The sequence below is a fragment of the Manis javanica genome, chromosome 16, assembly GCF_040802235.1.
Source record: "Manis javanica isolate MJ-LG chromosome 16, MJ_LKY, whole genome shotgun sequence".
NCBI classification, from domain to species: Eukaryota; Metazoa; Chordata; class Mammalia; order Pholidota; family Manidae; genus Manis; species Manis javanica.
Window position 1 is genome coordinate 63,332,585 of NC_133171.1, and position 14,902 is coordinate 63,347,486.

Below are 14,902 nucleotides of genomic sequence, written 5' to 3' on the forward strand. Positions count from 1 at the left end.
TACATCTTCAAGATTAAGTGCTCAGTCTATTATTAAACAGGGATAGAAAAAAAGGCCTGTCTAGCTCAGTAAGAAATTGATTAATTAATAGAACATGTAATGTTTTACACTTAGAGTAATTATAGAGGAGTTTATAATAAACTTGTGACTAACTCCTAGAATAAAATATTTCTTCACACACATTGAAATAGAAAGAGTAAACATTACTGATGCTTGAGGAAAGAGAAGGGACTGTGGGTAGGTGGAAGAAGGCAGATTCCTGGGGGAAATGGAATCTGATACCTGGAAGGCAAGCCATGGCCAGAGGGAGGTCATTCCTAACAGCCAGAGTCCTGGCAATCCACTACTCTGCCTTTGAAAGAGTTACATTTTCCTGGAATAAAGTCGTTCCTGGCCTCTACATTCTGCACATCATTTGTAAATTAAAGGCCCAAAGTTTCTGGGTCACAGTTGATTTCCTGGTTTAACAAAGGAGAGGAGGGAGCTCTGAGAGCTATTTTCATCTGCTCAGGGGCCCTCCAAGGAAATGGCAGGAAAAGCTGACCTACCCCAACTTTGGAAACAATATGGTTCTAACATGGATGAAGAAAATATGGCAGCAAGGAAGGGATGGGAAAGGAAGGCGATAGGGTGAGTAAAAAGTAAGATAAGGAGCAAGTAAGATAAGGAGCAGGAAATCAAAGTTGAGAATAATGAGGAAGTCCACCTTGAAGCTCTCTTATACTCGGGTGTCATTAGTTTCAGTGTAACTCTGGGAAAGGAAATCCTGAAGCAAATTACCTAGCTGAAACCAAAACCAGTCAAAAGGAGAAATAAAGTTTAAAACCCATTTATTGCTTATAGATTGTCATCCAGGAGCCCTCTCTTCTGCTCCAGCAAAAGCAACCAAAGCCTCCCCACTACCTCTCAGATTCAGATAAGCCCCAGATTCAGATAAACCCTCCTGTCACTCACGTAATTATCCATTGATGTGGAGATGAACTACTCCTCTCCACCCCTTAGGAATGCCTGTTCATAGGGAGATGCACTAAAGCCAGGCAAGAGATTCTGGAATATTACAATTTTACCCACAGGCCACACCTCCAGAAATCTCACCTTACAATCTAACTCGTTCCCCCTCTTCTGCAATGATCCCTGGGTAAGAAAAGTGGAGAATTGTGACCAGATTAATGACATACAACATCAACAGCAATAAAATCATGATAATCCTCAAGGTGGAGGATTCAGCTAGGTTTAAAGTCCTATGCAGATTAAGTCCAAAGAGCTCATCCATTCCAACAAGCAGTAGCTGAAGAGGTAGAGGTCAGAGCAATGATCACGTGGCAGCTGCACCCAGGGGGTGCATCCAGGCCACAGGACTGTAAAAGAAAATAACCTTAAGGGTGATAAGATACATGTTTTAATGACACCAGCATAGGCAAATCTTGTCCATCAGATAGGATACATGCAAATGAATGGTCCTGTGATAGAACAGTGGCAGGAATGAGATTTTGTCCTGCTCCAGTATACCAGACATTCACGGCCTCTCTATGGGAATTACTGATGGGTCAATATATAGGACTACTGGAGGTACACCACTGACCATAAAGATAAAACAAAACTTCCCCATAAGATGCTCTGGACGTTTTGGATATGCTATCATGATCTTTGGGAGCTGCTCTGCTGTTACTCCAGGAATACACATGAGGCCAGCTTCCAGGCCTTGTCCCCAAGATGCCAGAGGGCCTATCTCTGGTCCATGTATTGAAATGTCCAGGGTCCACTCAACAGTGTCTCCAGGGTTTAATGCAGTAGGGGCTGGCAGCAAGCAGGATGTTGCTCTGCTGGCCATATCCTCACTTTAGGAACTCTTCTTTGGTTTGCACATAGCTGTACAGGAGAGGCAGCAATGTGTGTTAGCATATCCACAGGGCTCAAAGCTCCCTTTTGGGGCTTCTCATTCAAATGCCATAGCACTGTCCATAAGCAAACTGACTAGCCCTCCCCCAAGACTATTGGTGTCCAACTTCAGGCCGGATTTCAACAAACCGTTGTACCCCTCTGTCATGCCTGACCTGGTAGCGTTGTATGGCACATGAAACTTCAATTTATTCCTAATTGCTGCACCCATTCTTGTAATGCATGTCCAGTAAAGTGGGTGCATTGATCCCTCTCAATTACCTTTAGCTGACCATAGGCTGCAAAGAGACACTCCAGGCCCCTCTTGGTGGTTTGCTGATCTGCACCACATGCAGGAAAAGTAACCAATAGTCCAGTAGCCATGTCCACACACGTCATGGCATACCAGTATCCTTCTGATATGGGCAGAGGCCCAATATACTCTACTGCCACCTGACAAGGGGTATCAGTTCCTTTACTATTGTCCCATGTTGCTGTGGGACTCGATGTAAGTCCCTCTTAGAGCATGCAAAGCACTCCTTCCAGGCTCTGCTGACTTCTTCAAAGGTCAGTGGAGAGAACTGATGGGCTACAGCCCACACTGTCTTTTGCCCCATGTGCAACAACACTGGTGTAGCCACTGGGCCACATCAGAGGCAGGCTTTCTTTCTAGCCAGTGTGCCTGGGATAATGTGTCTGCTTCATCATTAGCCCAGGCTGGGGATGCCAAAGCCAAATGGCCAGTCATATGATATACAGTAACAGTCTTAGTCTGACCAGAGGCTCATAGGTCTTGCCACAAATCTTGCCCCCAAAGGGGCTGGTGACCAACCATCCAACTGGCATGGTATCATGTCAGTAGCCACAGGGTCAAGCTATGATAGATGGCCCAGCTGTCAGTGCAGACAACCTGGGTGATCACGAGACATACTGCCCACAACTCAACACATTGGCTGCTCTTCCCAACTCCATCCTCTATCCATATTATCTGTCTTAGGATGGAAAGCCAAAGCCCTCCACTTCAGGGGTTGCCTATGACTAGAATCGTTCGTATACAAAGCATCTTCAGGTGTAGGGGCTTTTCCCTCCTGATAAGGACTCTCTGCTACCAACGGCTCAAAAGCAAGTTCTTCCTTGCTTTCCACTGGTATAGGACTCTGGCCCCAATAAGTGCTAGAGTTTTTCACTTAAAGAGCTAGGAGAGAGGGCGCTACACTGCTGTAAATATGTGCCCCATTTGGCCAGTTGAGGCGTCTGAGCCACACCACTCTGGCCTTGGAATCTAGTCTCGCACCCACCCCATGACTGGATAGGTGGTTATTACCTTGATCAGATCTGTTCTAGCGAGGGGCTCTGTAGCCAGCAATGTGTGGTGCACAGCAGCCAGTTACTTCTCTATCAAGGTGTACTGGACCTCTGCTCCTTTCCATAGTTGTGACCAGAATCCAATAGGGTGGTGTATCCTTTCAAGCCTCTGCCAAAGGCCCCATCTATAACCATCTTTGGTTACAGAAACATCTAGCTCACAGGGCCTTGATAAGTCCATTACATTCAAGGCCTGCACAGCCTTGACTACCCACTTGGCATCAGTAAAAGCAGGTGCACATGTCTCATCTCGGTCCCATCTGATGCCCTTTTGTACCAACCAGTATAAAGTCTTCAGAATTTGTGCCAAGTGCAAGATTAACGCTCTCTAGTTGCTCAAAAGACCCAAAAACTCTTGTAATACTGCTACAGTACTAAGGGTGGGGAAAGCCTGGACCTTGTCTATGAGTGCTTCAGGTATAACTTTAGTTTTACCCGACCAGACAACCCCCAAGAATTTCACAGACAAACCAGGTCCGTGAACCTTGGTGCTGTTCATAGCCCATTCTTTCTCCTGCAGAAGTTGCAGCAGTCTAGGAACTGCCACTTCTAAATCTGCAAGAGAATCAGATGTGAGCACAATATCATTAATGCAGTAATACAATCACACCACTTGCAGGTTCTTGCATGTGGCCAAGTCCTGGGCTACAAGCCCATGACAGACGGTGGGACTGTGGAGGTGTCACTGTGGAAGGACAGTGAATGTCCACTGCTGGCCTTCCCACATAAAGGCAAACTGTTCCTGGCTTTCCTGTGCTATGTCAGTGGAGAAGTAAGCATTAGCAAGGTCTTCAACATAATACTTTCCCAGCTCATGGCTGAGAATGTCCGGAATGGCTGCTATAGAGGGGATGGCAGCATGAAAAGGGCATTTGACTTTATTCAATTCCCTATAGTCCATGGTCATACACCAGGAGCTGTCTGGCCTATTCACTGGCCACACTGGGGAATTAAAAGGACTATGCATGGTCTTTATGAAGTTCACCTTCTCCAACTCCTATAGAGTTTCTCCAATTTCCTTGTGCCCCTCCTCAGACAATTTATATTGCTTAGTATTTGTCACCCGCTGAGGTACAGGCAGAGCTACAGGTGGATGCTTCGCATATCCCCTCAGAATTGCCTTTTACCACATGTACCCTCAGTCTGCACTCACCTGCAGTGGTGTATAACCACAGGCCCTGCAGAACATCTACCCCTGAAATATACTTAAGGATGGGAGAAATGTACATAGTATATTCCTTTGGGGGTAAACACCCTATCCCCAAGGGGATTTGGGTTTTCTTCACTCTAATTGCTTTACCCCCATAGCCATCTCTCACAGAAGGGGTCCCAGGGAAATGCTAAGGGTTGCCATGAATCAGAGAACACTCACCTCCTATGTCCACCAGTGCCAGGACACGTTGTACATTCACAGGGACCCAATGAATTGCTAATTCTACATGTGGCCTCTGGTCCCCACCATGTCCCCCAAGGTAGAGACCTTGATTCCATACCCCCAGTCAAACCGCGATGCCCAATCCTCCTCCTGCAGGAGTGAGGGGGGCTCAGGCAAATCCTGAGTACTGTCCTCAAGGAAGTTTTTCAGGGACACAGGCCAGGCCTGAGGCCTTGACTCCAGTTTCCGTGTCCTGGACCTCAGTGGCTGGAACTGCTGTTCTGGCTTTAATTGGTGCCACAGTTCTAACAAGATTCTATCGGGCTGCCCATCGAGTTTTTCTTTCACTACTCTGGCCTTTATCAAATCAACCCACATCTGGATCCTCAAGACCTTCACGAGTCCTTTTGCACCTCTCCTTTTGGTTGTAGCCCATACTTCCCTCCGTGCCCTGTTTTAACCTCCCCCAGATCTGCTAGAGTACGAGTAGCCTCACGTATGGGTTGCCCTGCGTGGGGGGCAAGAGTATTCACTAGGGACCCAAAGAGAGATGTGGGAGCTGTATGCAGCACCAGATTTCTCATTCTTACAGTGAACACCTCCTCATTGGGGCCCTCAGGGTCCATATTGTAGATGATATTTTTCATACCCAATTCCCACTGTACCTGTTGGAGCTCTACAAACGTTTTCCAGCTAGTGGGTAAATATGATTAATCACCCTGATTAGGCCAAACTATCCTGATGGCAGCTGTCAGCCATTTCAGGAGTGTCTGATTCCCTGAGGCATGATGGGCATTTTGCAACTGCTGCCAGAGGGAAGGGTGAGTTGTCAGGGAAGCCAATCTACTCATTTCAGTACCCAATAAAACAATGTTTTCCACCCCCATATCCCAGAGACATAAGAGGCATGTAGGCAGAGATTCCGAAGGCTTCTGCCTGTAATGGACGCTCATGTCCACCAGCTCATCCTGGGTATAAGAACCGAGCATGGTGTGTTCCACAACCTGGGGAAGGGGCGGCTCCTCCATTTCCGGGGCTGAAGGCACCACTCTTTCCTCCCCCTCCCCACGGCCTCCTGCAATGCTGCTTTTCCTGCCGCCTCCCCCCTCACAGCTGCTAAGGAATCTTCCAGGATCGTGACCTGTCCTTTCAGTAACTGTCTTCCTTAATCGCATCCCATGGGTTATCACCCAGCTCCTCCAAGCGATGCTGAGGTGTGTCTTTCTCCTGCCTAACCCTCTCAATAATCCTCTTTCTCCTCCATAGCCCTCTCTCTCTCCTGGATAACATTTTCTACTATCTTGATGAAAAGAGACCCTACAATAACAGCTGCTACATGACCACTCAGGGATTCTAAGCAGCCTTCTATCACACGGAGGGCTAATTCTGCAGCTTTCGGCGTCTCCACCCTTCCCCACTTCCGGGGAAGGCCCCACCCCTCTAGGAGGTGCTTTACCCTAGAGCAGTTCCCCACTAGGGGCTCCCAATTGGAAGCCCCACAGATAGGGGGGCAATAACAGGTGAAGCTGCACCCTCTGCTGCTGCATCCACTGAGGCCTCCCGACCATCCACAGGGGACTTCCGGGCATCTCCACATCATCTCTGGGGTCAGCCTCACAAAGGTCACACCCATTATGACAGATTTAGAGTTCAGAGGTGCTGCCGCCCGCCAGATGTAACTGTGGTGGAAGGAAATCCCGGGCAAAGTACCCAGCTGAAACTGAAATCAGTCAAAAGGAGAAATAAAGTTTAAGTCCCGTTTATTGCTTACAAACTTAGGTCCTGGGGGTTTCTCTCTGCTGCTCAGGAAGATGCAAAAAACACCTCCCCAAACCTCTCAGGTTCAGATAAGCCCTCGGTTGCCCATTGATATGGAGATGACTACTTCTCCACCTCTTTGGAACGCCTGTTCATATGGAGATGTGCTAAAGCCAGGCCAGAGATTCTGGAATATTACAATTTCATCCACATTCAGTCAACAATTTCTCAGACCGATTAAATTGAGATTATGCAAAAGGCACTTTGCACACAAGAAGGCTTCCGAAGATTGCAGTCACTGCTGTTGGGTAGGGCTAACTTGACTCCAGCAGCCATAAATCTGTAGTGCGACGGATGCTACAGCAAAGGTGATAGAAAAAAAAAACAGCTAGGCCTGACCTAGACAAAGGAACGGCCTTCCAATGGGGGGGGGGCATGCGCAAAACGGTAAAAGTAGGATAGGAATTTTTAATCTGGAGTCATTTTAACCCAAGGAGTTTAAGTACCGCCCTTTCCATTTTTCCTGAAATCTTGGGCAGGGGTTCTGGTGGAGAAACTCACTGGGAGGCTACAGCTGGCCAGGAGGAGTTCCCAAACTGGTCCGACAAACTACTATATAAACACTGCTTCAAAGTCCGGTAAACAGGTGCTTCACATTGTAAACTTGTCAGGACGTGGGAAGGGCGGGCAGGGCCTGGGTAAAGGTGGCGCCAAGCGCCACCGCAAAGTGCTGCGAGACAACATCCAGGACATCACCAAGCCCGCCAACCGCCGCCCTGCTCGGCGCGGAGGGGTCAAGCGCATCTCCGGCCTCATCGAGGAAACCCGCAGGGTACTGAAGGTGTTCCTGGAGAACGTGATCCGGGACACCGTCACCTACACCGAGCACGCAAAGCGCAAGACGGTCACGGCCGTGGACGTGGTCTACGCGCTCAAGCGCCAGGGCCGCACCCTCTACGGATTCGGCGGTTGAGTTACTGTAAATATCCCAAAGCCTAAAGGCCCTTTTTAGGGCCGCCCACGGGATCTATTAAAAGACCTGTAGGTATATTTCCAAGGTGTTTTTTAGACTGTTTGGTATTCGGGGAACACCCTGTAACTTGAGAATTTTAAGTTTGATTTTGCCCCTTTACCCCAACCTTCCTGCATATCCATCACCCTGCAGGTAAGGTGGCAAAACCCTCCATGATTGTTAGTTATATAATGCTTGTTTTGACTGGAAGCCAGTCTGTTGACTGATTTACCCCATGAAGGCTATCGCAGTACCACTGGCAAGACGAAGGTTAAGACAGCATAGCCAGCAATGCCGCAAACTATTACGACCTTCCATAGAAAAAGTCTACCGACCCTTAATGTTATCGAGCTCTTCAGTGATTAAGCAAGCTCAAGTTTGAAAATATTGGGTGTAGCACAATAGGTAGAATTTCAAATCACGTTCATTTTATAAATGCCTCTACTTCATTTTGTTCCTTATCAAGTGTTACTTTTTATCAATCAAATCGTGACACTTCATTTACTATAGCAAGAGGCACTTTCTCGAGACATTTTCTTTAGAATTTTAATGCTTTTTAGAGGCTTTTTTTTTAGAAAGTACGATAACAATGCAAAAACCGAAGTTGAGGCTGGAAAATGCTTCCTTACAGGATGAAACCAAAACCAATTCTGTGTATCGGGCAGGGCGGTACAGGAGGATTCTATCCAATCAGAAAGCGAAGATCGCTATAAATTCTGGGAGGACCGTTCCTTCCTCTCGTTGTCAAGTAGTTCCCTTTACTTGACAATGGCCCGCACGAAGCAGATGGAGGGCTCGCAAGTCCACCGACGGCAAGGCCCCGCGCAAGCAACTGGCCACCAGGGCGGCCCGCAGGAGCGCGCCGGCCACGGGCGGCGTTAAAAAGCTCCACCGCTACCGGCCCGGCACGGTGGCGCTGCGCGAGATCCGCCGCTACCAAAAGCCCACCGAGCTGTTGATACGCAAACTGCCGTTCCAGCGCCTAGTGCGCGAGATCGCGCAGGACTTCCAGACCGACCTGCGCTTCCAGAGCTCGGCCGTGACGGCACTGCAGGAGGCGTGCGAGGCGTACCTGGTGGGGCTCTTCTAGGACACCAACCTGTGCGCCATCCACGCCAAGCGTGTCACCATCATGCCCAAGGATATCCAGCTCGCCCGCCGCATCCGCGGTGAAAGAGCTTAAGACATTCAGCATTTCTAGTGTATCCCCAAAGGCTCTTTTCAGAATCCCCCTCAGTTGTCAGCAGGAAGGATCTGTAGTTTCAGAACATGTGCTATCCGTGTGGAGAAAATGCAAGATGTTCCCATGAGACAATTTCTACCTCAGTTGTGTGCTGTGCTAGTGCTGGGCACTTTTTAGGGTTATGCCTTAAATTGGGGAGATTAATGTTTTGTATATTTAATCCACAGACCCGACTGATACTCCAGTGACGGGCCGTTTCTTCATAAGCCTTAAAAATGAAGCAACCGTTTTAGAGATCGAAACATTTTGAAATAGAAATTAACCCATTGTCAACAGTAAGTTTGCAGGAAATAGTCCTAGTCTTAGGAAAGTTTTGTTCAAGGTCAATTGAATGGCAAAAGCAGTTTAATTTTGCCAAAGTATTCCAGAACTTAGACCTGCCTGTTTGCTTACATTTGTTCACGTCTTTAAATGTGCCTGGGAAGGTGTGAGGTTGGATTTTCCTTATTTTAAAGAATTGTATTGATAATTAATTTTGAGGTGTCATTTAAAGTTGTTCTTGGTTCCCAAACTTCTGTGTTTTCTAACTGGCTCTGGCTCTTTATTAATATCTTCTGATACTTTAAGCTTCTCACAAGGTTTCACGTGCTCTTCATGTATGACTAATTGCCTAAGTAATGGTGTTCAACTTTTTAGGTACATATCCAAACTCCAAGAAGTAGCTGTTAATGTAAGAGCTATTTTTCTCCTGAGTGTTCTCGGGCAGGTCAGCTATCGGCCTTCCATTCTTTTGTTTGGATTTGCCCTTTCAGAGGCTTTTATCCCAACCACTGACTCCAAAATTTTGGGGGAAGTGTTGGAATTGATTCAGCAGAGTTCTAAGCAATGGGACCAGAAGCCTCTTCCTGTAGATTAGTTTAGAGCTCATGTTAGTGCTATTAGATGTAGAGACTTAATGCTGCTGCTGCTTCCAAACTTCAGATTCTCTCCCCATCCCTTCTAGAGTTTTCTCACATAGCATGAGGCCAGGTGGTCTAGGTCAGAGCTGTGGATTACTAACTGTATTGTGACCTTAGTTTTACAGTTACTCATCCTCTGGGCCTCAGCTTATATGGCTGCAAAATGTGGCAAATGAATTAAAACTATAGAGCATATTTAGATTAGTTCCTGACACTTAGTTAATGCTTAGTGAATGTTAGCACTTATTTTTATATTGACCCTTAAGATTGACAGATTTTTTTCCTCCGGGGTCTTCTGAAAGTTTGCGATTGAAAGAGTGGAAAAATCTTGGTTAGAACATTTTCTGGTAAAAACTTTCTTTTCATTAAATCTTGATCTGCATTGTTCTGAAAGAGGTAGGCCTGTAGCTATATACCATGATCTCTGTCTGTGGAAGAGTTCAAAACATAGTGAAAGGGCCAAATGGTAACTATTTCAGGTTTTGCAGGCCACATACGGTCTCCATCACATTTTTTCTAACCCAACCTAACGATATAAAAATCACTCTTAAAAATGACACCAAAGCAGGCCACTGTTCAGGTTTGGCCATAGTTAGAATTTTCTTGAATTCTTCTCAACTTCTATAACCTCTAGTCCCTCAGTCCCTATCTATCCTTCTCATAGTCTCAATAGCCAATTATTTTTCTAAAATACAGGTCTATGCTTAAATACACAATAATCCCCACATGTTGATGAAGATAAAGAATTTGAATAGGAGCACTGGGAAGAGCACCTTAAAAACCCAAAAAGCCCGATGTCACCTATACAGTTTGAACTTTGGAGGGTTCCTGGAAAGACCTTGAATAATTTTTTTAGAGGTTTCAGAGTTTTTGTAAAATACATTATTTGGGCTAAGCATTTTTTTTTGGCCTTATTTTAATGGATTTACATAGGAATTAAAGAGAAAGTATCTCAATCAAAAGTATACCCAATTTAAGTTTGAATTTGAATTCAGGTTGTTGGATCCTGAAGCCAAAGCAATTTCCTTTCCTCTTGCTGTAAGGTGGAAATCGTTCTGGCAACTGAACTTTTCCAACCTGCAGGATACCATTCTCTAAAGACATTGGCATGTGCAAAGTCCAAGAAAGTAGGACCAATTTTTAAAGAAAGGTTTATGTGGTTAATGTGGGGCTGTAGGTACCTAGCTGCTCTGCGCCTGTGTTACTTGCTACAGTTAGAAACAAAGTTTGTGCCCAAACCAAAGAACCTACTGTCTTTCCTTTTGCAGAAATTAAATGCCAAAACTAGAGACAAAGCCTATGCAAAAACGTTTATTTGATATATCCATGAAATTTATTGCAACCTTGAACTAAGCAGCGCGATGCCCTAAACACAGAGAATTCATCAGAAAAGCTGAAGGGATTTTTAAAAAAAGTCTTTTACCAAGTGCGCTTGATTCATGAAAACAGAAAGCATGTGAACCTGGAGGTTATTTTCCTCCTTTGGAGCTTCAAAGGGTCACATTCTGACCCACCGATTTTAGCTTTTAATCAAATCTTGGGGACTAACAAACACAAATAGGAGTCCAACCGCGAGAGGCGCCTGCCTGAGGGCGGTGGATTGGGCGCTCCACCAATCACAGGGCAGCACCGGCTTATATAAACTCCGGGCCCGAGTAAGAAAGCATTGGAAAACTTGCTCTTTGGATTTTAAACTCTCATTCTCTAGTAGTTATTCCTGTCGCCATGTCGGAAACAGCTCCTGCTGAGACGGCCACTCCGGCGCCAGTGGAGAAATCTCCTGGCAAAAAGAAGGCAACTAAGAAGTCGGCTGGCGGTGGTGTGGCCAAGCGTAAGGCTACCGGGCCTCCAGTCTCTGAGCTGATCACTAAGGCTGTGGCTGCCTCTAAGGAGCGCAATGGTCTCTCTTTGGCTGCGCTCAAGAAAGCTCTGGCAGCTGGGGGATACGATGTCGAGAAGAACAACAGCCGCATTAAACTGGGCCTCAAGAGCCTGGTGAGCAAGGGTACCCTAGTGCAGACTAAGGGCACCGGCGCTTCCGGCTCTTTCAAGCTGAACAAGAAGGCGGCCTCTGGGGAAACTAAGCCCAAGGCCAAGAAGGTGGGTGTCCCTAAGGCTAAGAAGCCGGCAGGTACCACTCCGAAAAAGCCTAAGAAGGCTGCGGGAGCCAAGAAAGCTGTGAAGACTCCCAAAAAAGCTAAGAAGCCTGCTGCGGCTGGTGTCAAAAAGGTAACCAAGAGTCCCAAGAAGGGGAAAGGTGCGGCAAAACCAAAGAAGGCTGCCAAGAGCCCCGCAAAGCCTAAGGCCGTCAAGCCCAAAGCTGCCAAGCCCAAGGTCACTAAACCTAAGGCAGCGAAACCCAAAGCTGCAAAGGCGAAGAAGGCAGCTCCGAAAAAGAAGTAAGCTGCTTTTATGAGAAGGCAACCAACCCCAAAGGCTCTTTTCAGAGCCACTCAGGTCTTTGGGAAATGGCTGTGCACGAGACGTGTAGGTTTTAAAACCCCGCGCCAGCTTTCTGTATACGCAAAACGTAGTTACAGCCGCTACGTAGGTACCGGCTGCCGCAATCTAGGCTCGCAGCTAGCTCCGTATTAGATACACTGTTCTCACCGTGGCTGCTGCTCGCGGGCTCTGGAAAAGAATGTTAAAGCGACTCTTAAATTTTTGCGTGGCTCTAAAAAGAGCCTTATTTGGCCTTGTGGTGGCTCTCGATCTTGGGCAGCAGCACGGCCTGGATGTTGGGGAGGACACCGCCCCGCGCGATGGTGACTTTGCCCAGCAGCTTGTTGAGCTCGTCGTTACGGATGGCCAGCTGCAGGTGGCGCGGGAAGATGCGCGTCTTGTCGAGGGCCGCGTTGCCTGCCAGCTCCAGGATCTCGGTCGTAAGGTACTCCAGCACCGCCGCGAGGTGCACGGGCGCGCCGGTCCCGACCCGCTTGGCGTAGTTGCCCATGCGGAGTGGGCGGTGCACGGGGAACTGCAGTCCGGCGCGCGACGACCGGTCTTGGCCTTGGCGCGAACCTTGCCTCCCTGCTTGCCGCGTCCGGACATTGTACAAATAAAGCCACTGGTTTGGCTAGAATGGGAACTGAATTGGCCAGAACTAACCGGCTTATAGTCTTTACTGGGCGCGAAAACGAAGGTACACCATTGGCTACAGCTACAGTTTCACTTACACCAATGGCGTCATGGTATTGAAGTACATTTGTTTTGATTGGACAAAATTAATTTCTTACGTTTCCATACTTAACCACCAATCAGACACAAGTTTATTCACTGCTGCCTTTAAGAAGCTGTGAACGTAGAATATACTTACAGCCTCATACTTGTTCTTCCTGTTTTCGAATTTTGTGGCACTTACTCCCGATCATGCCTGAACCTGCCAAGTCCGCTCTGGCGCCCAAGAAGGGCTCCAAGAAGGCAGTGACCAAGGCGCAGAAGAAGGACGGCAAGAAGCGCAAGTGCAGCCGCAAGGAGAGCTACTCGGTGTACGTGTACAAGGTGCTCAAGCAGGTCCACCCCGACACCGGCATCTCGTCCAAGGCCATGGGCATCATGAACTCGTTCGTCAAAGACATCTTCGAGCGCATCGCGGGCGAGGCGTCGCGCCTGGCGCATTACAACAAGCGCTCGACCATCACCTCCAGGGAGATCCAGACGGCCGTGCGCCTGCTGCTGCCCGGGGAGCTGGCCAAGCACGCCGTGTCCGAGGGCACCAAGGCCGTCACCAAGTACACCAGCTCCAAGTGATCCCCCCCGCACCGAAACTCGGTAAGGCTTGCTCCACACCCCAAAGGCTCTTTTCAGAGCCACTCTGTTCTAAGGAGAACTGGCACTAACTTTTTACAGCGGGTATTTATTTGCTGCAATGAAGCAATTTCCTCGTTTCCTTATTTTGATCTTGTTCGAAATTAACTTCAGTACAAAATATGCAGCAGCATCGCTCAGGGTATTTCTACATGGCTTTTTGCCAAGAAGGTTTAGATTTATCAGGTAAAAGTAGTAAAGAAAAAATATCCCTTGTCCTAATACGAAAATGTATGGTTTTAGGTCTAATTTTACCGTGTGCCTTACTAATGAGTCAGCTGGCACACGAAGAAAACTAAACAGCCTTAACTTTTTTTTTTTTTTTTTTTGCGGGGGTGAGATTAGTGGCTGGGGGTGCTGGCTCTTCTCTGAGTTTAGATTTGTCAAAAAAATATTAAAAGGGCAGAGGAAAAAATAAAAGTGAGAACCCAATTCAAGTTGCCGTACACCTCAACCTGGTGCCAACGCTGGCGTCGACAGCCAGTCCAGGCGCTGCGCGAAGTTAAGTTAAACACCGGTTTCCCTTTGTCAGTCTATCCTAAGGGAGAATTCTGCGGTTGTACTCCCTTTCTCTGAGTGAAATTCCTCTGTGTGGGAGGGATTAGGTTCTATTCTCTACCTCGTCTGTAAGAATGTCCATATTTTCGGTGTCACTTGTATTTACTACCAATTATTTGTAAGTCATTTAAAAGGAAAATTAGTAAGCAAAAGGGCTCGTTCCCACCAGCAGTTCAGGAAGTCCAATTCCATCTCCCCATTTTAAGCCCTTAGGAATGACATGTTTAAAACTATTTTGGTGTTTGCCTGGGCATCATTCTGGACACACTTTCACACCGAATTGTAGTTGCTGAAGGTTTTGATGATACCCTTTATCCAATTACGGAACTCCAACGACTTACGGTTACTCGTAGGTATTTATATAAGAACATTCTGCACACCTGCAGCAGGGGACATAGAAGAAGGGAGCAGTGCTATTCTTAACAGCAACCACATATTCATGCCCCAAACAATAAAGACATTGGCAGCACATTCATACAATGGCATTCCATATAGCAGAGCAAATGATAGAAATACACAGTACTTGATGGAATTTCAGAAACATTTCAGAAGGTTCATATATAATACCATTTTATAAAGCATATACGGAAGAATGTGTGATTTTAAAACAACTTTCTAAGAGACGGCTAAGTGAATATGCCTTTTAAAATATCAGGCAGTGGATACTTAAGTGATAGAAGATGGGAAAAAGAGAGATGTAAGTTGTTGCCAACATTCTAGATTTGAGGTTATGTCATGGGTGCTTGATATAATTTGCTTTATACTTTACATGTTATGTTCCGTTTATGTGTCAAATACTGTACTGAAAAATACAAGAAAAAGTAACCTTGTGTAAAAACAAGGTCTAAACATCATCTAGTTTGTCATAAAGGAAATCCTATAAATGAGAATCCCAAATCTAACAGTGTTTCTCTAGATAGTATTACTTTAAGAGAGCAGGAGAAAAAGAAGACCAACAGGCCACTGAAAAGGCCTGTTCATTTAGAAAACTCAAGATTTGGGCTACA

The 14,902-nt window shown here is 46.7% G+C and overlaps 4 protein-coding genes and 1 pseudogene across 13 annotated transcripts in view; 4 read left to right on the forward strand and 1 right to left on the reverse strand.

Moving 5' to 3' along the window:
• The first annotated feature begins 6,811 nt into the window (after positions 1-6,811).
• LOC140846728 (histone H4) lies at positions 6,812-8,345 on the forward strand. Its single transcript, XM_073224318.1, has 2 exons — positions 6,812-6,823; positions 7,023-8,345. Exons 1-2 carry the CDS (start codon positions 6,812-6,814, stop codon positions 7,347-7,349), a joined length of 339 nt encoding a protein of 112 aa, XP_073080419.1. The 3' UTR covers positions 7,350-8,345.
• LOC108396927 (histone H3.1-like) lies at positions 8,164-9,135 on the forward strand (the record flags this gene model as incomplete). The annotated part of the gene is made up of 1 exon (XM_073224319.1): positions 8,164-9,135. A coding segment is annotated over one exon (315 nt), but the record flags the coding sequence as incomplete, so codon positions are not given.
• A 1,713-nt stretch (positions 9,136-10,848) lies between these two features.
• On the forward strand, positions 10,849-12,212 carry H1-5 (H1.5 linker histone, cluster member). Its single transcript, XM_017660022.3, has one exon. The coding sequence runs from the start codon at positions 11,256-11,258 to the stop codon at positions 11,931-11,933; it is 678 nt and encodes a 225-aa protein (XP_017515511.2). The 5' UTR covers positions 10,849-11,255; the 3' UTR covers positions 11,934-12,212.
• A 4-nt stretch (positions 12,213-12,216) lies between these two features.
• LOC108396926 (histone H2A type 1-H-like) lies at positions 12,217-12,581 on the reverse strand (annotated as a pseudogene).
• The window catches only part of LOC108396925 (histone H2B type 1-C/E/F/G/I-like), a 107,391-nt gene continuing 105,019 nt past the window's right edge, over positions 12,531-14,902 (forward strand). For all 10 annotated transcript variants that reach the window (XR_012126185.1, XR_012126184.1, XR_005062413.2 and 7 more), the window contains exon 1: positions 12,531-13,301. Coding sequence is in view for 6 of the 10 variants with exons in the window: in XM_073224468.1 (XP_073080569.1) it covers positions 12,900-13,280 (381 nt within the window). In the remaining 4 variants the exon portion in view is untranslated. The remainder of the gene's footprint in view (positions 13,302-14,902) is intronic.